Source organism: Hippoglossus hippoglossus, chromosome 9 (genome assembly GCF_009819705.1).
Source record: "Hippoglossus hippoglossus isolate fHipHip1 chromosome 9, fHipHip1.pri, whole genome shotgun sequence".
Taxonomy (NCBI): domain Eukaryota; kingdom Metazoa; phylum Chordata; class Actinopteri; order Pleuronectiformes; family Pleuronectidae; genus Hippoglossus; species Hippoglossus hippoglossus.
This window is the reverse complement of record NC_047159.1, coordinates 24,061,015-24,086,939: the sequence shown is the minus strand read 5'-3', so window position 1 is coordinate 24,086,939 and position 25,925 is coordinate 24,061,015. Positions and strand designations below refer to the sequence as shown.

Sequence of the window (25,925 nt, the reverse complement as noted above, 5' to 3'; positions counted from 1 at the left end):
TCAATAAGGCTTTAAGCTTTGACTTATGACTCGCAGCTCCATCCTCACCTCCCCTCTGGGACTGGATCTCCTTCTTGGCCTGCTCCAGGATATTCCTAATGGCGTCGTCTGACCCAGTTTCAGGAGTTCGGATGCGCGGAGTGATGCTCCCTGCCACAGAGGGTAACAGAAAGAAATAGAGATAGAGCGAGAGGAGAGAGGAGGGGGGTGAGTGGGATGGTTGATCAGAGAGCAGTTCCAAGGCTTTGCTTTTGACTGGTAGATCAATGGCTGCCTTTGAGCGCGTGCTGTCTGAGGTTGCAGTATACGGGAAGCTCAACTTTCAAAAGCTGTGAATCTAGGGAGAAAACAAAGTTTAAAAGTAACATGGCAGAGGAAGCCGTGAAGAAGTCAAGGATGAGGTCCAAGTAGATTAGAAGGTTTAAACGTACACAGGTCCAAGAGCATCTTCAAAAGACCTTTTTTAGAACAACCTAGTTCCTTTTTAGGAAGCTTGGGCAAATACAGTGACAGCTGATTATCCATGTTATCTAAACCTTTATTTGACAGACAACACAAGGGTGAGGGGTAAAGTTTATTATAGTGATGACAACTGGTTAATGCCGAACTACTGGCTGGTTAAAATTAGTTTAACTGTCTCATATTGTCAACAAAAACCATGAAAAGACCAAAACTAAGTCCATTAATTCCTATTGAAGGTGGATTTTGTTTAAATGGGTAACAAATGTATTGTTTCATGTTTAACAAAGATTAAATTATCTTAGTGGGGCATTTGTACGCAACGAAATAAACAACAGTGAATTAACAATTAAACTACACTAGAGATACTTTTTATGTTAATAAAAAAAAGAAAAACAACAAAACTGTTGCCTCACACAATGGCAGCTATATCAAAAACATTATATATTATGGACAGGAAGTCTTTATTGAGCTCTACATAATTCACAGTAGATACATTATCTATGACTGTTAAAGGGAAAGGTGAATTAATGATATAAGGGAAAGTGGTACACTCACTGTCATGCTTATTACACCAACAGATATATAATCATTTTGGATCCATTAAATGCAATGGATCAATATTTTCTCAGTTTTAGCAGAAAAAACTTTTTTTCTGCTAAAACCAGTTCTCTGCTGTTGGTGGATCAGACTGTAATAATAGAGTGAGATAGTTCAGGCTTTGACCACAAAGGCTGATAAACTCATGGTTGGTTTTGATCTTTTCATTAAATATAAAAATAAAATATAATACATCGCCAGCTTTATTCTTTAACAGTCATTGGAGATGAATGCAGTGGATCAATATGGATGACGTTTCTGACAGTTAATTCACACCCACTATCAATTGCAAGTCAGTGGATTAGAAAATATGGTGAGGAAGGTGACCTGTTTAAAATCTGAGCAACTGTCATAACCCACGCTACTTCTTCTATTTGTATTTTAAGATGTATACAAGTGTTGAAAGTGGCCATAACTACATAACAACACATTACTTGTTACAAAATTTCTAAATATTTATTCTGAATGTGAATATGCAGCAACTGTAGGCGAGGGAATAGATTTTGGGGATGGAAGCCCTAACCCTAACCCTAACCCTACTCTTTCTAGTTTGGCCAATCACGGCCAAGGAGCTTGGCTTTGATTGCTCACAGTTAAACAGTTAGTGTGGAGAGCAAAAGAGGCGTAACACATTGACCACAATGCATTCGAGTTTCAATTTATCTGCATTCATATGCAGATAGCTTTTTCTAAGGATCAAAAGCCAAAATACCTAAAACACCAACAAAAAGTATCACTGTTGTGTTTTGTGTGGAGAAACGTTGGACTCATGGGATAAAAGAAACTACATTTTCACAATTCTTCCCACCCTGTCACTGTCATCTCCACTCACCTCTCTGTCGGACCTGGATGGTCCTAAGTGCCAGGATGTTCTGGTCATCAGAGAGGAACTGCTTCATCTTAATGAAAGGTTCTTTGCCTTTCACAGTTAGCTTCCTCCAGGGTTTGGGTCTTGCAAGGATCTCACTGACCGAGCCCTGGGAGAGGCCCAGCACATAGTGGCCAAAAACACGCTGGCCAATGTTATGCTTGAGCAGCTGCTCCTTCACCTGGAAGGCAATCTCGGCTGTGTCCAGTTGGTCCTCATCTCCTGCCGTTGAGCTGCCGCTTTCTGAATGGTCGCTGGGCAGGCCGGCGTCAACACTACCTGCCGCTCCAGACCCTTGAGTCGCTGACATGAGGGCGACTTTCGCTGCGTAGAGGGCCGTGGGAAAAGCCATGAGGCCCTCCCTTTTAAAGTGCGGGGAAAGGAGCTGCTTGTGGAGGATGTGGTCTCCTGACTGTCTGTCCCTGGAGCACGGCGACACAGAGAAGGGACGGGGGAGATCGTGGCTGGAAGAGGAGCTGTCCAGGGTGGGGGTGCCGGGGCTGGGGGAGCCACGGCCGTCCACCTGAGAGGAGGACGAGTGGGAGCCGGGCGGTCTACCCATCTCCCTTCCTGCATCGTCGGACTGGTCATCATCTGGTGACAGAAAACACACTGTCATTCTCTAGCCTGCTCAGTTAATGCAAAGAGGTATAAGTCTGAAAAACATTGACTCCAGAAATCTATTGAGCCTGACCAATGAGCGTCAAGCACTCACTGAACTATGGATAGTTCTAACTCTCTACCTCTTGAAACCCCAAGAGGTATAAACTACTTAAACAAGTAGTTATAGACAGAATATTCAACATGAGCGACATCCATTTTACCATTGCTGTGCAAAATTCGAGCCTTGTCCACCAGATACTTGTGAGATGGAAGAAAGGCCTCTTTATCCAGCAAAAGAGCCTCAGCCTTGGCGGACTCCTATACACACAAACAAATAGACACACACACCCACACACCCACACACACACACACACACACACACACACACACACACACAAAAGCTGTTAATGTTCAATGAATGAATTACAGAAGCTTTAGATATCCAGATAATGGATGACGAGTGAAGTATTCTGTTGTCTGTTTAAAACTGCTGGGTGCAGGAGGATGTGTACCTGAGATGAGCCGCCGTTGGCCGAAGCCATCTTCATTACCTTAAGGATACTATGGACAGACACAACATGCCATTAGAGTTCAGGTTTTTTAGATTTCAATTGACATTATTACGAATGAGTAACACAGTTTGTCTACACCAAATGATCACCTGAGTTCTGTTTTAATCTCTTCATAGTCAATCTGGGATTGCAGTTTAGCTTCTAATCTCTGAAACGGAAAAAAGAAGAAATAATTTATTTATTTATATTAATAAGCTTTATCAGAACCACTGAGGAAGCATCGGTCATGTTCTGTTACTTCTCATGTGTCCAAAACGCTCACCTCAATAGCTTCCCTCTTATAGGCCAGCTGGCGTTCCAGCTCCATGATCTGATTGGCTGATGTCTCCTGAACTTCCTGCAGCGTGAACTGCAGCCGCTGAATGTTTTCAAGGAGACAGAGGATTTCGCGGTCTTTAGCCAGCAGAGTGGCCTCCAGCTGCGAGGGCAACACCTCGCCCTTTTCGTTCTTCTCCTGACGGGTCGAGAGAGGAAATGTGACGGGAGGTGTGAGGGGGAGAAGGAAGAAATATGATGAAGGGAGTGAGGAGGAGAGAAAATGAGGACAGGCAGTGAATCACAACCTCTGCAGTGCTCATGTTATTCAGACAGGTGGAAAGTGGGAGGATTCGACTTTAGCAGAGACAATGATGATGAGGTAACAATTAACACTAGTTTTTTTTTTCATGCGATTGAATGTGATAATGAGGTATCAGACACAATATTTCTGAACCAATTTAGAACCATTTGACAGCTCTATGCACAGATTTGTGCAGAACAATTGTCTGTCTGTCTTAATTTACATGTGGTAGTCACAATGTGAAAACGTCATGGAAATATTTGAAGGCCTCGTGTGATCAAGCTGATGAGCATCTTTATGTATTAGCTCATCTTTGCTTTGATAAAAACAGAAACACAAAGACTGGATGAGTCCAGGTGCTGTCAAAATGGAAAATAGAACATCATAGAGTTGAACAATCTTATTATGTTTAATTCTAAGTTTCACTCTAAGAAACATCACAACATCACCTCACAGTGTTGACTTAGCATGATAAAAAAATCATAAATTCATAATAATAACTTTATTTATATAGCACTTATCTAAACAAGGTTACAAAGTGCCTCACAAAATACATGGTAAATAATACAAATAATAAAATTAAAATAAAGATAATTAGTGGATGCCGATCCTTTACTTAAATAAAGGTAGGATTACAAAAAAAAATCTACTTACAAGTAAAAACTCTTACTTAACTAAACCTTTAAAGTTTGTTGGTTTGTCTGTTTGTTTTTCAGCAGGATTAATCAAAAACTACTGAACCGATTTTCATTAATTTTATGGAGATATTGGTTCATGGTTCAAAGAGAAACCATTACATTCTGGAGCAGATCCATTACTTAACATGGCGAGGCATTCCTTAGACTTTGGGGAAGTATGCACTGTCCAAACCCTGTTTTAGTTTTATATATACATTATAATGTGATGCAAAAAAAGTAAATAGAATGTTAACATTGGACCTGGGACCTATTTCACTGTGTTAGATACTGTTGAGTTATTTTTAACAACTGATTATGTTGTGACATTGATTGTATGTGTTGTGACTAAAATATGTTAATCTGCAAAGTAATAATATCTGCAAAACTAATAAAGTAGACTAAAATGTACAGTATTCACCTCTGAAATGTGGGGGAGCTGAAGTACAAAGTAGTAATAATGGAAGATCTGATGGAACTTATACAAAAAAAAAACTTTATTACCACACTTACTTAAAAAGTAAGTGTTTCCCACATTGTGTCACATTATCCTTACCCTGCTAGTGCCCTCTGCTGGATGGCAGTTCCCCTTGGTGGCACTGGCTAACTGCTCCTTTAGCCTCTCCACTTCCCTCTGAGCCCTTTCTGCTCTCTGTGCACAGACATGGAATCACAGTGTTACAGTTCTCATACACCAGCCACATCAATTGGCTAATGAGATGATCAAGGTGAGAGCATTTCCTGTACATAAATCAAAGCGGGCGCCCTTGCTCTGAAATTTTCCAGAGCCGAGCAAAAACAGAGCAGGGGCCCGAGCAGACAAGTGCAGCCACCGGTTTATTCTGCTGAGGGTGCTGCTTAGTCGGCCCACTTTATTCCCCAAACTGTTTACCTGCTCTGTCACACCCGGCCCGCTAATTAATGATTCGTTTTGAGAACATTTATCTAGGAGCTGCTGGCAGAGAGCAGCAGAGTGAGGAAGAGACTGTGTGAGAGAGAGAGAGAGAGAGAGAGAGAGAGAGAGAGAGAGAGAGAGAGAGAGAGAGAGAGAGAAGCAGAGGGGAGAAGAAAGGAGCAGAAGAGAAGAGCTATCACCAGGATAGGAAGCAATCAAGGCAATGAGATAACTAAGAACCCTGGCGTTCAGCGCTCCGGCATCAATCGCGCACGGTAGTCTCCTGTTCTCTGCTGAGTGGAGCCGTGCTGCCATAGCGTGCCCACCGACGGGGGATCAAGTTTATACTCGCTAATCACACACACTCAGGGGAGGGGAGGTGTAAGGGGGAGGAAGGAGTGGGGGGGACAGGACGGAGAGTGTCTAATTAAAGCCAGGGCTTGATTACAGGAGTGATTACCTCAACGAAGGAGCATCTCAATCAGAGAGGAGCAGAAGACGCCTGAACTCACCTGGTTTGCTTTCTCAAGATTCGCCATGATGGCATCAACCTCCCCTGCCCTGGAACACAGACATCAAGAGAGAGAGAGAGGATTACTGAGAAGCAAACACACCTGAAAAAAAACAACCAGCCCAATTATTACTACTCATCTTGTTAATTATATAAAAATAAGTTCTTAAATTGTTCTACAAGACACAATAATAATAATCAAAATAATAATTTAGCCAATTTTAACCAAACAATCAGCAGTGAGAGGAAACACAAATAATGTGATAATAATGTAACACCTGTGTTGTACGTGTTTGCTAGATAATGGAACTCTCATTGTAGCCCTACAGCAGCCATCAAAACATGCAAATACGTTGACATAGCCCCCTGTGACCAGTGCTTGGTCAGTACAGGGCAGTGAGGGTAATTTGGATATAAGGGACAAATTCTTGAGGAAAATAAAATCAAATGTATTTATAAATCGCCCAAAAAAATGAATTTTGCTGTGCAAACTGTTTATCATTATCATTACCAAGTTGTTTGTGAAAAGAACATTGGTAAAGTAATGAGAGGTCAACAGGGGAGCAGGTCTTGAATTCAGAATTGTTACAGCCTTATGTGTCAGACAGGTCCTGGTAGACTGCTCTCAGCCAGAAAATCCATAATCTCACACATCAACATCATACTGTGAGCTGTTTATACCACATTAATATCAGTTATGGGAGGATGAATATTATAAAAGTCTTTCAGTGTAACAAGTTAAAAAAACGAACTCCACAAATTAATACACACCTCTGTAGGTCTGAACAAAAACTGAAAATGAACACAAAATTAGAGAAAAGAAAAAATGAGGTCAAGAGTCGACATTCTTGCCATTTAAGCACCCATCCTTAGAAAATATAAAACAGATTTCCTCTCTTTTTTTTAATTGTTTGTACAATATTTTATACATTAACAATATAATTATCAATTTATAATTATTTTGCATTGAATTTTTATTTTCCATTTGAGATAGTATGAGATAAAGTCTAGTATGTAACAAATATGGAAATCAGGCTTTAACACGCACCACATGTGATGTGTGTGTAAAGGCATGTCATTAAAAATCCCAGATACCTGAACCAATTAAATGATCTCTTCAACTTTACTTTTAGCTACACACCTGCTCAAACAGCCGTCCACTCATTGGCCAAGAAGAACATTCACACACACTGATTTGTCTCCTCAGAACTCTTCTGAGGTTGAACTCCCAACTTGCCTCCATACATTTCACAATCAGAGTAGTCTAATTTAAACAGGAACTCAGCGGGATTATTCATGAGGTTTGTTTGAAGTTCAACAGTTTCCTTTTGCACACATGGGACCTGATTTTCAAAAGGTAGATAAGGTTGAATTAACGAGGATGTTGTGATTGATTTAAATATGCACATAGGTTTTTTTCAAGTTCCAGGACACAGTAGTCCTTTCCACCAAAAGATTTTTTTTTTCAAAGAATAGATTACTCTTTTCTCCACCATTCACATTAAATTGAGTACATTCAGGCTCTTTCATGTTTACACCTAACCGCTCGCACTGTCTCACATCCGACTCAAAACAGGATGGTGAAGTACTCAAGAACGCAAAGTACAGCCATCCAATATTTCTAAAGTGAAACATGGAATCAGTGAGACTCATCTCATCAGTGTTGTGCGTCAGGCCCTGGTTTCAGAAGGTCTTGCTCGTGCCCTGGTCCTATCAATAAGGCCAGGATATATGGCGCCCCGCTGACAGCAAACACTAACAGGTGTCAGCGCCACGTTTAATGAACTTGTGCAGTACGGAAAATGTTTTGTATTGATTACCTGCTCAGCTGCTCAAGCCGAAGCAGACAAATAGTCTTTCTTATCAACACCGAGGAAACAGTCAGTGAGAGTAATAGAGGTGAGCCCGGTGTTCAGAGGCTCAGGGTCGGGGACAGCTGGAGCTCTGGGGTCAGAGGTGCTACTGTCAGTCCAGAGGAATGTGATCAGGATGGCACACACACACACACACACACACACACACACAGACGCTATGTGACACACCACGAAGCAGGGATGGTCTTTCAAAGCTGCTGCCGCACGCGAGAGGTGGGACCGAACTAAAAAGGTGTCCAACCCAACAAAATGGCAGTGGGTCTAGAAACATCAGTTCAATTGTGCCATGGATTAAGCCTGGGAGGAAAATCCATTAGCGGCGGCTGACTGTGCTCCGGAGCACAACCCAAACAAAGGAGTGTTTGCTTTGAATGTCTATCGACATCCTTCATACAAGCTCAGATTCATTTCAGGCGTGCGGTGGATACATTGCGCTCAAAGACCAGGACAAGGTAGAGTGTTTTCTGAAGCAATCTTTAAATGGAGCAATTCTTCTTGAGGGCTGTCAAGGCCCAGCTGCCGGTGAAGGCAAACACAGACCTCTCTCATCGACCTGCATTAGTGGCTGAGTCACTCTCACTAGCTGCCTTTACAATGGCATTCCTCTGCTCTACACTGGACATGAGTTTATGCGGGAAAAATAAAGATGAGCGGCTTCAGCACCTGAAGAGCTAGAATGTGCACTTCAAGTGCTCAACAACATGAAACTATGGGGTTTACAAGTTTAAAAATATAGAAGGGGTATAAAAAGTACCTTAAAAGGGGTATAATAAAACCAGTTGTTACATTTACTTCTTTACTGATAGTACATCTTTTCGTATCTGTACTTAACTGAAGAAGATTTATTTTCAGGTACTCACTTTTACTCCACTACACATATCATCCAATATCTGTACTTTCTGCTCCATAACATTTTCACAATGCATTGTGTCACATGTTCACATAGCTTTTTATATATTTAAAAGTAAGTAAGTCAGAGTGGAGAGGGAACAAAGGGCACCTGCAGCAGCAGATACATCACCGTCAAGACTGATGTGGTAGACCCTTGCATTAGGGAATAGGCTACACTCTGCAAGTACATTTAATAAACTTCTTAAATGTACTTTAATAAGTACTTTTCATACTTGTACTTCCTTACATTTACTCAAGTAGAAAAGTGAATGTGGTACTTATACTTGGGTACATTTGAATCTATTTATTAGTACTTTTACTTTAGTAAAATGTTTGGGTACTTGCACCACCACTTAATAAAAAGTACTCTTAAAGGGGTATGAAACTATAGAAGTTTAACAGGAATGTGTGGTAAAAATAAATGCAAAATGTAAAATCTGAAGTACAGTCTTACTTCTTTGTCATCTCCTCATTGTATTTACACCGCAGGTCCAGCAGCTCTGTCTGTGCCGTGTTCAAAGCTGGTGAGACACAAACAAGGGGAATATTAACTTTAAAAAACAACACACACATGAACTTTGACCTTTAAGTTACATTTCTGAATTCAACCAATTAGTGTTGGCTCTTATATTTATGTAGACAAAGCAGCAGTGTTTTCAGCAGGGGGCACCACACTGCAATTATACACATGCTGGCTCTTTAATAGGTTGAAATTAAATGAAACAGCGACGGTATGTGCCAGTGTTTAAACCACTCACATGAATGCAGAACCTTGATGTTCTCGTCGGCCTCTGACAGTCTGTCAGCCGAACTAACGTCAGCCCTCTCCTCCTCCTCCTCCTCCCTGAGAAAGAAACTCAGTCAGTTCCCCACACTACATCATGGCCATACCTTTAATAATACAACATGCAGATTCATGTCCTAAAAACAGAAATTAGAACATCTGTCAATCCAAACCTCCTCCCACCCAGAAATAACATGTGAGGCAAAGTTCATACAATAAAATAAGCTAAATGTTTATTGTGTGTTGGGGCCTTTCGGGGCCACAACGTCTATTAACCACTTGCTCTTGTGAAGTTGTCACTGCAGTCCAAAAATGACAACATGTGAAGGATCCCTCTCCCAAGACGGACAGAAGTACAATAGGTGCCACGTGTAACTGAGAAGATCAGTTTTATATTAATATGAAAAAATGTCAATATTGTTGCTTAAATTAGCATAAGTATAAGAACAACTATGTATTGGAAAATGATTTAGGATATTAAGGTTGAATCCTTGATAATCTTACATGTCTAATAGAAATAAGAAACTGTGTAGCACAGGTGTTTAAGGAGGATTACTCATCTCTTTACAGAACATAAACCTAACGTTCGCTATAGTTCTCACCCTCGGTCCTCAGCTGGGTCCCGGTAGTTCGGCTGTGGGGATCCTGGGGCCCCAGGAACTGCTGTGCTGTTGGGGGTCATCAGGGAGGCTGGAGAGCTGGATTCTGGGGCCTCTCCAGCCACTGCTGCCCCTGCCACTACAGGATCATCCTCTGTGGGCTCTGCGTGGCAGGAAAAGGCTTTTATGAGCTTAACCACTAGAGCAGAGGTGTTCAATTAAAGTTCAGAGATGGAGAAAGGTCCTCCAGCAAAGGTCCGGCACAACATAATGTCTGAAAAGCGTTATTATTCAGTGCAATATATATTGAAATGTATCGTCTGTGTGTCGTCAACACCTGACTGTCAAATCAAAGAAAGTATGATGAGATAATATTTTATGTTTATTGTCAGTTTTCCCATTGAACTGGAGGGATTATACATAAGTGCCTGAATGAAAAATAAATGCTCTATTGTGGTGTCAAGTAAAAAATTTAATGCATAACATGAAACTTTTTTGAATTAGTGAATCTTAAAATTAAGTGCTTAAGTTTAAAATAATAAATTAAATAAAAAAAAATTCTTTTCTCTGACTGACTCACTTCTCTAGTTTAGATCTGTCCACCGGCTCTGGCTCCAGAATGCTTTTAAAATTTGCAGATTCGATTGGCTGTGTGGCATCACGTGGGGTGATTTATAAGAGATGCCATTGGCCTGCGAGTTTCCTGGGCCCTTAAACCAGAGCCGTAAAGGATGGAAACGCTGTGGCGGTTAAAATAGAAATTCATCGATCAAAGATTTATCTGTTATAGATACGGGTCTGGGTAGGACGGCGTGAACACGGACCACCTATTAATGACCTCTGCACTAGACTGCACTAGAAATAATCAATTTATATATCATAAGGTTACTTTTTTCTACACAGGTAGATTCATATTAACTACCCAGCACTTCCAGACATATACAGTAGCAGCAACTATAGGTCTGCATTAGAAAAGCATAAGCGTGTAAGTAGTTTTGCTCTTCATTGTGTCCAATGTTGACCTGACCTGTCTTTTCAAGGCACTCCAAGTGTTTCTTCCAGTGCCCGCTGATCTCTCGTACCAGGGCCTCACTGTCTGGGGCCAAGCTCTGAAGATGCTGCAGCCTTTCCTCCAGGGTGTGTGAGGCCTCCAGCACAGGAGCTGGATCTGTGAAAACAGACAAACACAAATCTCTGAGGAAAAAAAACTACTAAGATCCACATGATATCCAGACACTCCTACTTTTCAAAAAAAGCAAAATAGCTGTTTTACTGTGTGCGCTGCCTGTAAAGCACTTTGCAGAGTTTTCTGCATCGCAGCTTCAACAGAGGCAGACTATTCCGCTGAGACTTGTTTCCAAAGAGTGACTCTTAGACTTTCCACACTCAGGCTCCTTTGAAAATTTCACAGGCTGGACCGAATGACACGAGAGCTGTTCCGACCCTTCACATGTACAGAAATCTAATCTAATGAGTCTGCTCACATGCTGATGAATGAGAACGAAGACGAAAGGACTTCCGTGAATATGTGACATAGTCTTGAGTCCCGAGTATACACCTAGGCAAAGTGTAGAAAAAGTCTGCTCCTGAAAAGGGAGCAAAAAAAAAAGCGGGATTCTTTAACACAACAGAGGAGCTGTTTTGCAATGCATGCGCGGCAGCACTGGGCCCATGGGGCCAACTAGGAGGCTGTTTCTCAGCTAACAAGTCTCCTCTGTATCATTTGATCATTTAAATTATTATGCCAGGAATTCTCAGGAGGCAGCTCGGCACTCCACATCACAGGGCTGTTTTTAATCTTCCCCTTCCCTTTCTTCCCCTCCCGAAAAGTTCAACAGCTCAGAGAGAGAGAGCTGCTCCTGTTGTGTACCTGCCTGCTGAACACCAAAGGAGGTGACTTCTAGTGCCAAAGCACAGAGAGGGAAGCTCAGGGGAGCTCCTTGACAAGGGGGGAGGCAAGATGTAGAGCCACACGCGCACACACACTCACACACCCTCACTAACACACACGCAGCCCTTCAAAACTCTTAAAGAGGAGGAAAATCGCTGCTTTGCTGCACAAACTTTTCTCCCACAGCTTTCATCCACTCATCTTAGACTTCTGTGTGGAACCCAATTGGATCCCTTCTTCAGTATGGGCACTGACTGAAGTGGCTTTTCATAAGAAGTTGGAGCCACAGACGTTTATACTTTGCCAGATGTCACTGAGAGAATGCAAACTCGGAGGCGACAGGCCACAAAAATAAACACTCATCAGAGAGCCAAAACTTCTGCAAAGTGCAATTTGTTGAAATCCTGGCCGTGCATTGCAGCTCGCCATATCTGCATTTTCATCAGACAAAACATTTTGGGCCATTTAATTGATTGAGCTATTTTTCCCAGGCCCGTTTACAGTCGAGCATTGTCGGCATTCATTGTTACACCAACTGCGGAGATATTGCATCAGTCACAAGGGACATCACTATTAAGAGCACAGCTCTTCTAAGACAAACAGGATGACTTAAAGCACTGCTATTCCATCGACCCACTGTCACAGAAATCACTTTATCAGCCTCTTTCCCATATATCCTTTCAACTTTTAATGATCAAAGGACAGAGATTATAGTAAGGGATCTCTCACACATGGACAAGCCAGGATTATCAATCAGTGGCAGGGGAGTAAAGTCAAGTCAAATTTAAAGTGAAGGGATATAACTTAAGACAGTACACAAATTTAACCCCCATCAAAGTAGAGCAGTAGGGATGCTCTCCAAGGGCCCGGGATCTACTGTTACTGACGGAGAGTCCACAAAGACTGCGGATAACTTTGGAAAATAGAGCTAATTGATGTAGCGAATAAGGAGCACCTAGTCTTCTTCTTTTTAGTGCAGCTCTGATGACGCATCCGCCAGATAAAACCTGGAATGGACAAGGAATTCAACTCCGACCCGACCGCTCACACTCCTGTTAATCAAGAAGTATAACACGGCTGACGAGGCATTATGTACGTCGAGTGAGTCACATCACTCCTGGTGCAAATAAACGCTTCAGTTTTTAATTCATCCCTTATCTTAATTACGGATGATTGGATGCCTGCTCTGAGGTCATGATAACTGATTGGGCAACAGCAGCTCGTTTAAGCTAATAAATCACAGGACATTTAATACATCATCATCATATCGGGGAAACGCGGGCCCTGCTCTCGTTGTGAAAACATGAACGTATCTGTTCACTCGCAATAAGAAGCTGTTTGCCATTAAAGATAAATTCTGCTTTATTACAACCTGAGTCATATTTTTATTTTGATTATTACCATAATTTCTGCCATCATAAGACCATATTGCCAAAGTACTGAGGTCTGAGAAGGTGTGACGATCGCTACAACAAAGTCAAATTTTATAGGTTTATTTTCACTTTACAATAAATGTATGTGGAAGCAACAGTGAAAAGCATATCATCATATCTGAAATGTCTTTATTATAATTCCACATTGCACAGAAAAACAGGACAGAAGCAGGGACTTTGAAAACTGTGCTGGATGTTTACGACTGACACAGTCTAGGGACTACTTTTACTCTTCACCTTTGTTTCTCTTCCAGGTTTGACTAACCTGGGTGAGTGTCTGTCTGTGTTGCTTGGTCCATGGTGACATTGCATGTGTTTTTAGCAATGTCACCATGTTCCAGGATCACAAATGACTTTGAAATTATAGTGCTATTCATCATTGGAGGAGACTAGATTATACTGTATTTAAAAAAATGAAAATCATATTTAATAAGTGCAGAATTCTTATTGAAAAATATAAATTAAAACAATTCTGTCATTAGTTTGTTGTAATTTTGATATTTTATATTCATGATCCTTTAATTTCCTCCTCCTTTTGTTTAAAAAAAAGTATATTTAAAAGACATAAGATGATTTGTTTTGTATAGCTAAAATCTATTGTGATCTATAAGTCAATGGACCGATCAAGATCACAGACTGTATATATGGAAACTGGAAGAAGTTAAAGTGGAGGAGATGTTTGGTAAAGCATTCTCTGCAAAACTGCAAAAAAATAAGATCCAGCTTGTGATGAACCCTCACTTGCGAATAGCTAATAAAAGTTAAGCATGGCTTTTAATTGTTTTCACAGAGTCTCAGCTACATTGATATTGAGTTTCATCACTTTGGCTAAGGGATAATGAGGCTGCCACCCTGTAGCTGCTTCCTTGTGGTCACTGCGTTGCTGTTTCTGTGATGTTGCACATCTGAAAGCGCAAGGCAGTTACTCTGTCTGGGTGAGCCCGAGCCAAAGCCTGTCAGAAGCCTGGGTCGGCTCGGGGGACCACGGGTGGCACAGTGGAGGACGGTGCACAGGTTCAGGATGTGTGTCTAGGTGGGTAAGGGTGGACCAGGGCAGTGCGCGCCAAGACAAGCAGGTGTGTCGGGGCGGTCCGTCTTGGCCCTGTCAGCGATACACCATCATTAGGCGGTGTGGGCGCAGCAGGGTGCACCATTATGTCTCCCTGGGCCCTGTGTAATTACGCTCTGACATAATTAACCCAGCAAGCCCATTAGCCAAGCATTGGCTGGCTGAAGAGAGAAAAAAAAGCTATAATTATTTGTTGTGCGCATGTTAATGAGGCCAGCTGTGTTCCCATCATACAACACGAACAAATTAATTTACAAGGCTGTGCTCCAAGGTTTTTTTCTTTTCATTCAAAACAGTCTTGTTTTTTTCCTCTGAGTGGACTTCAAGGTCCATAAACATGCTCCTCCGCTGCTGCAACAAACAGCAACACTGCTGTAATATTGTTGTCAAGGACCAAAACTAGGTTGAAAGAACACTTTACTTTCACCTTCACAGACAATGTAAGTGATATAAGGTATGTAGGATAAATTGCTGCCTCTTTTCTTCCACCAGCCAAGGATTAGTTTAGAAAAAACAAAACACAGAGAGACTGCTTGCAACAAATTCATAAACATGACTTTTCTGTTTGTGGTGCATTTTAAACCAACGCGCATTTGATATTCAGGTAGCAAACTGAAGTCTCACTTTACTTTGATGTGGCAGATGGAGTGAGAAGATACTAAAATAAAAAAGATGGGTGGAATGACGAAAAAAAGAAATGATTGTGGGAAGCAGCAGCTTTTGTGTGCGAACAAAACAAACTTCTTAACCTGTTTTTTTTCATTGCTGTTCCATGTCTTTGTGTGACAGACTGAAGGACGGAGGAGGAATGACATCAATACCGAGTCGTTTTAAAGCTCGGAACAAAGAGTGGAGTCGCAGATAGATAGTATTTAAAATTAACATGAGATTCTGGCGCAAACAAAGTAGTGACAAAGACATTCAAACAAAACTACACCTGAAGTTATACAAAAATGAAACAACCCGTCTGCCATTCTTACGTATAACACATGTAAGACAAATCACTATCAATTAACATCATCAAAAATACCAGTCTATTTTCTTTAGTTTTAAATCCCATGGCTCAAACACACGCGTGTACACAGACACACACACACATTCCTCCACACACGCACACAGCTTCTGTCTTTTAAGAGCACACTCTCCCATGGTCCCTCTGGGGTCTCCTACTCCACGGGGATCAGTTGGAGAGGCCCGGCTCTTTTATGAACATAATGCATTATTAAGCACCTCAAACATCTCCTGGGCCTTTGTTTATTACTGCTCTTATTAATCACTTGTGCATAATCTCGTCCCGCCCAGAGAGCTTTCATTTTCCATCACATTTTATACGCCCTTATTTTCCGACAGACTGCCACAAATGCACACAACACTCCTCCTTTGCTCTCATCCTGACTGAAGGTACTTAGCTGCACAATTACAATAAAGCTAGCTCGCTGTGCCTTGCAGGCCTCTCTCTCGATGGTGCTTGCTTATGTATATGGAGGGTTGAAGAAGGACAGCTATTCTTTATGCATCTGAATGACTCTGAATTACTAAGGTCAGAGTGTTCTGTTCAGATAATCTTATAGCCGAGGGAAACATCTGATGTGAATATGTGAGGCACTTACAACCATCTCATGACACAAGAAGACACGTGACTTAATGTGACAAAAAGCTGCTTGTAATTGTCCTCGGCTCTGCAGTACCAGTGGTCACCACAAGCAAGCACTGTTGTCATAATATTTTCTGCTAACGCACACACACACAGACTCACACCTCAGACATGCCTTAGGCCTGTCGCGCACACTCATACACACACGCACTTAGAGGTGTATTCAGATCAGAATCTTCACAAACTCTCAGTGAGCTCCACGCTCAGATAAAAGGGACTGTGTTCTAAAGGAGAGAGGGAGCGAGGTGGATCCTGAGGGATGAGTGTGTGTACTGAGAGGAGGCGAGGAAGAGCAAACACCTGGAGCATCAGTCTCAGGGCTACGCCCCTGGCGACAGGGCCTCACTGCTCTCACAGAGGTGGCAACAAACGCAGACGTTCAAACGCCACTCTCGCTCGCTCGCTCGCACGCACTCTCACACACTCCAGCAGAGAAGAGCGAGAACGAGACGGCGGCAAGAAGGAGAGGAAGAAAAAAGACAAGGGGGGAAGTTAGGTGCATCTCTGGGAAAACCGATGAATTCGGGCAGAAGCTGCCACTGTTTTTCAGCGTTCAGTGATCAGGACGTGTTTATCTGCACTGATCAAAACCGTGCGGAGGTGATATAAACATTGTTAGGGAAATACTGTTAACAGACCTCTTTCAAGATTCAGACAGGGTAGGAGTTACAGTACACAGCATGGGGAGATGTCACAGGTAAATCAAAATAAAGAACGCTAATGAAACACTCTGGTGGATTGACATGTTGGCTTAGGGGCCTCATAAAAGGGAAAAAGAAGAGAGGAAAAAAAACACTTCAATCACTTGCATCAAGAAGTTATTTCTGTTCTGAGTTTACTGTTGCATGCAAGTTGCCATTGAGCAGGAGCATGATCTTAAGCGTAACATTATCATACTAGAATCTCTCAAATGTAACGGATATGTTATTCGTATTCAATAGTAGGCAGAGCAAAGTGGATAACTGATATGTGACCAGATGTTAATGATAGCCAGATACAACAGGTCACATATTGAGCTGCCGCCGCGTGTGCCTCCCCCTCCTTTCCTGCTTCACCTCTTGCATTCATTAACTCTGTCGTTGGCCTGCTCTGATTGGACCAACAGCCTTAGTGTCGCCACACAAATGAGCACACACACACACACACACACACACACACACACACACACACACACACACACACACACACTCTCACTCACACAGAGGCACTTTCAAATGAAATAATAGAAGGGAAAAACTTCCTGCAATGAATAGTAATAACTGCATTAAGATTAACGAGCACGGCGTGTAAAGAATAATTGCATCTGTCAAAAGATTAAAAATACATGAGCTGTAGCGTTTGTTGGGGGAATGGTGGGAAAGCTCACTGTTGTGTTTGAGGGGCAGAGAGAAATGAAGTGGGGCCACAGCCAAATGACTGTCCTCCGGCATACCTGGAGTCATCCATTCTAGCAAGGGGTGGGCAGGCGAGAGAGTGGGGGGGAGTTGTGACCTTGGACACTAGCAGCAAGATGTACAGTGACAAACAGGCACAGGATACTGTAGGCCCTACCTCACAGATGGCAGATTCTGCAAGGGCCTGACATACAAATACTCTCATTGCTCTGACTCCTGGTTGGCCGCGGGCGGATAAGTCGGGAAAGATGTCTGGCAATGATGGGATGAGTCTACAGTTTATACTTGTCTTGTACAATGGTTACTGTGTTAGATTTGAGTCTTGTTGAGGCGACTTGGCTGGAAAAAACTGCTGACTAGTGAATTAATAAGAAATTATTTAAAGCTAAGGTTGGTAATCGTGGAAAAGCTAGCAAGAGCAGGCTAGACTTTGAGAAAGAGCAACCCATACATCCTAACCCCTCCCATCCGCCCTCTCTTCAAAACTACATACATGCCTGTCCACTGCCTAGCAACTGCTAGAACACAACTTTTCTGTGACTAGCTCGCTAACTTCTGGCAGTCGTCTCTGTTCAGCGGTGCATGTCTCGGTCACAGCCATTTTGAGACAACACTTTTACTTTGTGACATGAAGCATTATCCTGCTGGAAGCAGCCATTAGAAGTTGGTAAACTGTGGCTATAAAGGGATGAACATGGTCAGCAAGATTACTGTGGCCTTCAAACCATGATTGATTGGTGTTAATTAAGTGTGTCAAGAAAACATTCCCAACAGAATTACACTACCACCAGCAGCCTGGACCAGCTCAGTTACTTAGCCCAGGTATACTCCAATACTTGGGGGTGTTTAGAAGAGTCTCTTGTTTAGTGGAGAGACTGCTTACCCAGATTAACCTGTTGCTCTTGGGTCCCCACTTACCACTCTCTTGATTACATGTTCCCATTAAATCCAGAGCACACAGAAGCAACTTGAGTGTTTGCCCAAAGGGCCAGAAACCTGCTGATACTCCAATTCTGTAACAACATTAACTTTTTTTTGTCAGTTAATTTGTTTTTGTTCTTGGGGTTTTCCTGGGCAGTTGCCCACTTTGCCCTACAGACTGTTGGCTTGGCGCAGCAGCTAGAGATGTAAAGTGGCAGCTGGCCTCAGACAGAAAGAGGAAAAATACACTGTCTAATCCATATGTTGTGTCGTCAAATAATTAATCAAATAGTAATCTTACATATATATATATATATATATATATATATATATATATATATATATAGGAACCAGCTGATTTAGTTAAGAGGGGGTTAGAGAGCTGGTAACACTGCAGCCTCACTGTGACACATGCTCTGGACTCCAGAATCTGGAGAGCTGCCTGCAGAGGGCGTGGCTAAACTTGTTGTTGATGGCCAGTAAACACATCCAAACAGACTTTAGTGCATGTCTGAAAACAGCTACCTACAAGTACCTATGGTTAATGTAAGTACCTCTTCTGTTAAGTAATGTTATAACTTTTTCATTAGATTATTCTAACAATAAAAAGTTTTTTTTTTACTTTTTGAAAGTAACAAAGTATTAGTCTTAATTTCTGAAGCTACTTGAAGAAGAACTGTTTTATAACAATCAGCTTCACTTTGTATGATACAGTGAAACAGACTCCCTTTGTAAAGGTGGGTCAAATGAAGGTAGTAGGCTGGCATTGCTACATCACCTGATGTAACCTGACACAGGAAGGTCGACTCCTGTTTACTCAATATATTGAACACACTTAGACTGTATGTATTCATATTCACTGTATGAAACAGGTAGGAGGAAAATATCAAGCACATTGAGAACAAAAGCTAATGCAGTTCTTTCTCTCTTAAGAGTTGATAATTGGTGACATTGGCCTTTCTTTTTATTAGGTCTTTGTTCTTTAACATAACAGCTCTTAGTTGACTCAATCTTCTACTTGAGACGGGTTCTTGACAAAATATTTCCCACAATATGCTCTGGGGCTTGAATTAAATGTCTTGATATAAAAGGTATAGGTCAGAAAATCTAAGTGAAAACATCTTCAAAGACGGGCATTTTGTATCACGGAAATAACTCCATTCTAAGTGTGTGCGTCTATGTGTGTGCATGTGTGGGGTTGCAATATCAAGCAGGGGACTTCAAGGAAAAATGGAGACCTTTAAAAGTCAGTTGCTGCCGCCGCTGTTTCTCTGATGCAGACTTTTATCTTGTATTCATTGAATCTGTAAACAGCATTCTCTACTCCTGCCACAAGTGTTTCTCTGATCTAGACTGAGATTGGGCTGCGTTTTGCTGCCGTCTCCCGCAACAAAGAGCAATACAGTACATCTGCCCTGGCACTGAAATAACAACTGAATAAACACACAATATGTCTCTAACTTGCCGTCTTTGCCCCCTCTCGCTCCCTTTTCCCCCCATTGGCCTCATCAGGCCTGCGTTCCACACGAAGCCAGACTTCAGTTGGGATTTTAATTGGCCCTCCACAATCAACAGCAGTGCTCCTCAAGGATATGTTCACTCCTCAGCCAGGCTACACTCAAGGACCAGTGCTGGGTTTTGAAGTGGCCTCACGCAGAGTTTTGGAAACCACTCTGAGAGCACATACTTTGAAAAATAGATAAGAGCCACAGGGTATAGGGTTTTATGTATCTTATATCCATGTGCTGTTGCACCATATCCATCTATGGTGAGGAGCTTACTTGTGTGTGTTGCTTCATATATACAAATATACACATAATGTGTGTGAGCGTGGTCTTTATGCTGTTGCTATTGTTGTTTGTGGAGATGTACATCTCTGGTCTTGGTGGGAGACTCACCTGGGGCCTCGATAAGCTGTTTGTAGATTCCAAGGAACGCAGACTCTGCCTCCTTACTGCGCTTGTTCAGAGCAACCACCTGCAGGGGGAGGAGACAACGTTAAGGTAAACATTGACTAATATAACGCTGACATTTTTCATAACTCACAATGCACATCATATTTTACACATCAGTTATTAAATTGACACTTTTAAACAGAGCAGAAAATTCTTAAAATCTTAAATAGCAAACACCGAATCAATAGTAACAAGAGCAAAGGTCAACCTCACAGCATCCTACCAATAATTGAAACAAACACTCCTGCATGCCTTGTATTTGTGCTATATCTTCAGTATGTGTAACAGAGACATACAGTATACTTGCTCGTGCATAGACCAACCAATGCAATGGCTGTGTTTTTTTATATTTACACTGACCACTACAGAAACATGACGTAAACTATGACGGTAACCTTCCCGTTTAAGCGCCAAGCTGCTGCATGTTGCGACGTGACATTTGGCCCGTTAAATGTAGGTACCGGCGTGCGCGGGGAGGCTCGCCAGTGACAGTGGCCTCCATCACCAGCAGCACGCGGCACCTGCTATCCTCAGCTCAGTGGGTGATGCAAACCAATTAACGATTCATTAGGAGGGACAAAGAAAGCGAATTAGCCACCACCTGGCCCCATGGAGAGGGCACCTGCACTAGTGGGTATGTGGGTTATCCCGCGCCCAGCTCCTGCTAAGACCTTGGGCCTGTTTGTATAGTCAGAGGACGCGCCACGGCTGCCTCTCGACATCCTCGGCCCCGCAACAGTAAATCAGATCAGGCTCAAATGCCCCCTTCCCGGTCCAAAAGCAGACGGAATTCAAATTATTGTCATCTATTGTCTATGTCATTTCTGTCATTGTTGATTACAGCCTCTGTCGGACCAGCTCGATTTACTCCACAACGGAGGGTCGAGTGCGTGGTGCGGCTGAGCCGAGCTGCTCCTCAACGGTATGACTACACTTGAAAAACATTCATTTTGCAAAGGCAGAAAACACTTATGTGAATGGTGGTGGTGGTTGTGGAGGTGGTGTGTTGGGGCTGTTCAGTGGGGTTATAAATAAGGTGTGTGGAAAACAGCGAGGGACAGAGAGCCTTTGATTTACTGGAAATGGCTGGCTGGCGTCTTCCCCGGGGGAAGCATAACGACACCATCATGTTTAAAGAAATATCATAAAGATCAAGCAAATCCCCCCATCACTCCCACTTGGAGCAGCTCAGAGGAGTTCATGGAAAATGGAAAAGGCTGGAGCCCAATCAATACAGATGCAATAGTCTGCAGCTTTCAGCCAGCTCCCTGCTACACTATGCTGTTGTTTCACTCATATACACCCCAATTTAACCCCCCCACTCCAAGCCCGCCAACCTCCAACCACCCACACGCCTCCCCTCTCCTTCCAGCACATGACGTTAATGTTGCCATGTTGGTCCACAAATAGTGAAAACGTGTGAAGCACGCTGGCCCCATAAACAGCTCTATGTGTGGGTTATGAGAACATCAACAACTGGTGTTGGTTCAGCTCAGGTTTGTTTCATACCCACTGTTTTTATGTGTGCTTCCTTTTCACTGTGAAGAGCAGCAATTTGGTAGCCCAGTGCTCGTTTCCAGCCACACCTCTGCTGCTCGACGTGACAACAACCAAACCTCCGACGGCATTTTGGGGCACCGAGACAAACTATTACGAACATGAGTTTACACCTGAACTACATGGCCACTACAGCGGGGTGGCTGAACCCACCGCTGTAGTCATCAGCTCTTCACTGACAGTGTGCTCTGCTGGCCTGGCTCCCTCTGAAGCGCATACATCAAACGTGGGATACCAACTGCATATGTAAAAAGGCTGGGATCCTGTGAAGGCAACAGCTTGGGCTCCATATTCCAGAGACACACGGGGTCTCCTGGCCCTCCATCATCCTTTAACGAGAGAACACGGAGATTACCTCCACAATCACACCATTAACCTGCCTACAGACGATAGCCGAGACATCAATCACACGGCTGCCTGATGCCTTCTCATGTTAGCGGCCGCTACGTGTATAGATCCCCCCCCCCCCCCCCCCCCCCCTCATAACCCACCCTGGCTATCGTCAAAGCACTGAGGTGTCGTGCATAATATGGGCTGATCAGGGAGTGATCTTCATCTCCATGCTAATCCACCTCCAGCCCAGCACATGTCTCATACTAAAAGACACAAGCGGATAGGGCTGTTGTACAGAGAGGTACGGCTCGAGGAAGAACTACAACTGGTAAATCTCTTCTCGTCTTTTGGCTGCGAGATATGGCTCTGGCCCCGGCTCTGGCTCACAGCGCATTCTTTGTTTTCACCCGTTTTGTGATAAAGGATATGGCTGCCGAGGGAATGGGCTTGGCCGCAGGTTGATTTTACAAGCAGAAGTAAAGCCTGGGGCAGGGTAGCAAGAGAAAGACAAAGGAAACCTGTTAACGCTCCTCCATAACTCTTCATGCCGCAACAGAGTGGGCAGAGCACAGCCTCTGGGACAAGGCTGCTGGGAAATACTTACTGATAAGCCTTTGAGAATACAGTAGCCGCTAGTGAGTCTCTGTGTGTGCATCTGGCTGTGTGTGTGTGTGAGTGAAAACAAGCTACCATGTGTTGAGGTGAGAGAGATAAATTAAGGAGAAGAGAACAATCCAGAATGAAGAAGAGGAAGCGGTGTGAAGGGCTACTGAGTGACATACAGAGAGAAACAGAGAGACAACGGAAAAGAGAGGTTCCCATACAGAGCGCAATTAGCAATTATGCAGTCATCAATTACAATTATCACAACTGGTGATTATGTAATTATCACTCTAAATCATCTTTTCCCTCCTCTGCCTTACTAGTTTGCCACCTCCTGTGTTTTGGTTGTTTGAGGATGGGTTGTGATGATGCAGGTGATTAGAGTGTGTGATGATGGGGGTGTTGGGCGGGTGTCATGGCAGATCTTGCATTGTGTGTGTGGTGTGTGTGTGTGTGTGTGTGTGTGTGTGTGTGTGTGTGTGTGTGTGTGTGTGTGTGTCTGTGCAAAATAAGTGTGTAATGCTTGCTGCATGTCTGCATATGCATCTGTGCCTCGGTTTACAGTGTGTGAGTAAATTCTCTGTCTTTGTGTGTTTGTGTTTGTGTGTATGTGTGTCTGCACATGCAGTGTTCATGAATATACTGCCTCCATCTCAAGGTGAATGTGGCTGCTGCTGTGGGTGGTTTGGGGACAGCAAATGTATGGTTCCTCAGTCCCTGAGGCCTCTAAATTACCTGTCATCTTCCCCATGATGCAAAGGTCAGTGCACAATCATAGGGAGTCCATCCTACTGTGGTGCTCACTGAGCGCCAGTCCAGCCCACAGGCTGACAGGATGTCACAACAACCCGGGTCCCGCTCCTTGCTTATTAGAACAAAACAGTGGGAAGCCCACTACCACCACCACACCGCTTGTCACAACACCTTCCAGAAAGATCTGCGGGATCCTGACAAGCTTTCACTCCTCTGTGTTAATGGAAGTGTAGAGAAAATGAGACAAAATATCGTCAATGCTCTGCTACTTAATATATAATGAAATCTAGAGCCATAGAGTGCTTTTTTTTTTTTTTTTTGTATATGTAAAACATTTTCAACATGAAACATTAACTGCATCATCCATGCAGTACTGATGCTGACGTCAAACATCCCTCCATTTTTAATGTTGCCATTTTGAGCCATGTGTAATGCCCATTTTTGCCCAGTGCTCAGCTTGGTTTCTTGCAGAAGCAAAGTGTGCATATATATACTAAATACGACAATATTCTCTCTAGTACAAGGTCCGTAGTAAAAATACAGGAATAAACAACCAAACCAGCAGAGAGTTTGTATCGTAGTATCGGTTTTAACACTTAAGAGCAGGAAAGTAAATGTCTTTAGAGATAATAACAAAAATAATGGCTGAAACTAAGAATTTCACATTTTCATTATGGACTTATCTATTTGTTTTTGTATTTATGGATTAATCATTACTCCGTAAAACATCAGAGAATAGTGAAATTTAACTTCCTTAGTTTCCCAGAGCTCCGTCTTCAAATTGCTTGTTTTGTTTGATCAACAGTCTAAACTCAAAGCAGGGATTATTTAGCGTTTTTGCTTGATACTGTGCAAATCAACATTTATCCAAAACATACCACACCAAAATGGTGGATTTTTCAAAACAGATTTTGAATCGGATTATACAGAAAATTAAGAGACATATTTTTACAGAAAATTGTAACAAAACAGAGGACATTATGATTCTGTTGCTTCAAGGTTTCATACATATTTAAAAGACAACATCTACAATCCAACAGTTATATCTGTATTTTCCAAAAAGCATATCCAAAACCATAATTTCTCAGATGCAGGATCATATTTTAGCCATGCCACCCAGCACTGTCACTGCAGGCATTTGTTTTGCGTTGAGCGTAGGTTCAAAGGAGAGGCGGGAGGAGAGAGATGAGTTGGTGTGGAGTGACTGATGAGTGTGTGGAGGAGAGGGGCAGAGGTAAACCCTATTGCAATACAGTCTGGATGGAAGAGAGACCCGTGTGCACCCACTTATGCACACCCACGTGCACACATGCAAACTTGAACTTGGGTGCAAGCAAACACACACGTCAAGTCGCAGTCACGCAGATGCACACTACACACAGACTGTGTCTCAGGGCAGATTTAATCAGGGTGACACCCATCTCAGAGCGGTGGTAGCAGCATTGCGGTGGCCGCGGCGGTCTCTGGATGCCCGGCGAGATGAGCAGTCAGAGAACTGACACACATCTCGTCGCCACGTCAATTCCAATCAGCGGTGCCTGTCAGTCAGCGCGCCGTGCTCGCAACAGACTGACGCCACTGCCACTCTGCCACTGCAGAGCTGCCGTCTCAGCCAAATGAATGGCCGAAGCTGACCACGCCAAAACTACCACTTATCCCTTGATGCAGTGACAAATTCAGAGTGAAAACCCAACTTGATTCATGGCCTCTATAGGAGCAGCTCACCTGCATTCGAAAGGACCAATACTAGGACCATGTAGAGAAAAATATATGATTTTAAGATGGTTTTCAAAACCCAATAAATCTATAAAGATATGATTTTCTTGACTTTTTTCAGCTATTATACCATAAAAAGTCAATAGATAAAAAAGTCCTAAGAGTGTACAGCCTCACGAACTGTGTTGTATTATGAATGCTAAAATCAGCATAATGATATGCCCACAATGAAAATGCTAACACGCTAATATTTAGCAGGTATAATGTTAAGGAATATATGGTATATTCACAATCTTAGATTGTAATGTTAGCATGCTAACATTCACTGATTAGCATTAAACATTAGTTTACCTGTGACTGATGGGATTGTCATTCTTTAGTTTTGCAGTTTTGTGATACAAATGTTTTTGAGACAAGTCAGAGGATCATCAAAGTCATACAGATTCGTCCTCTGGGGAATTTGAATGTCTTAAAACATTTCATAACAATCCATTGAACAGCTGCTTATATCATTTAAGTCTGGACCAAAGTAGTGGACAGACCTGCCGCCTGACATTGCTTTCCCCTGAGCCATGCCGCTCACTGTGACTGAAAGAAAACATCAAGAGATACAGTACGATGTAAGATGTTTCACTTGAAAATGAGACAAAAGGAGCAAGACTTCGGGTCAATGCCCCAGTGGAGGGTTCTGATAATGACCCAGGCTGAGAGGAGAGCAGATCTCTACAGATCAAGGCGGAGCTGACGTAATCCCGTC

At 42.7% G+C, this 25,925-nt stretch overlaps 1 protein-coding gene across 10 annotated transcripts in view; it reads right to left on the bottom strand.

Moving 5' to 3' along the window:
• cux2b (cut-like homeobox 2b) overlaps positions 1–25,925 on the bottom strand; it is an 83,599-nt gene that overhangs the window by 6,446 nt on the left and 51,228 nt on the right. For 8 of the 10 annotated variants that reach the window (XM_034596689.1, XM_034596690.1, XM_034596691.1 and 5 more), the window contains exons 4-16: positions 20,150–20,228; positions 10,917–11,057; positions 9,893–10,052; positions 9,265–9,350; positions 8,961–9,027; positions 5,743–5,791; positions 4,892–4,987; positions 3,365–3,556; positions 3,192–3,250; positions 3,043–3,091; positions 2,752–2,848; positions 1,892–2,521; positions 49–150 (exon numbers count right to left, since the gene is read on the bottom strand). In XM_034596689.1, coding sequence (XP_034452580.1) covers positions 49–150; positions 1,892–2,521; positions 2,752–2,848; positions 3,043–3,091; positions 3,192–3,250; positions 3,365–3,556; positions 4,892–4,987; positions 5,743–5,791; positions 8,961–9,027; positions 9,265–9,350; positions 9,893–10,052; positions 10,917–11,057; positions 20,150–20,228 — 1,807 coding nt within the window. The remainder of the gene's footprint in view (positions 1–48; positions 151–1,891; positions 2,522–2,751; positions 2,849–3,042; positions 3,092–3,191; positions 3,251–3,364; positions 3,557–4,891; positions 4,988–5,742; positions 5,792–8,960; positions 9,028–9,264; positions 9,351–9,892; positions 10,053–10,916; positions 11,058–20,149; positions 20,229–25,925) is intronic. The other 2 variants (XM_034596686.1, XM_034596685.1) reach the window with 2 other exon arrangements.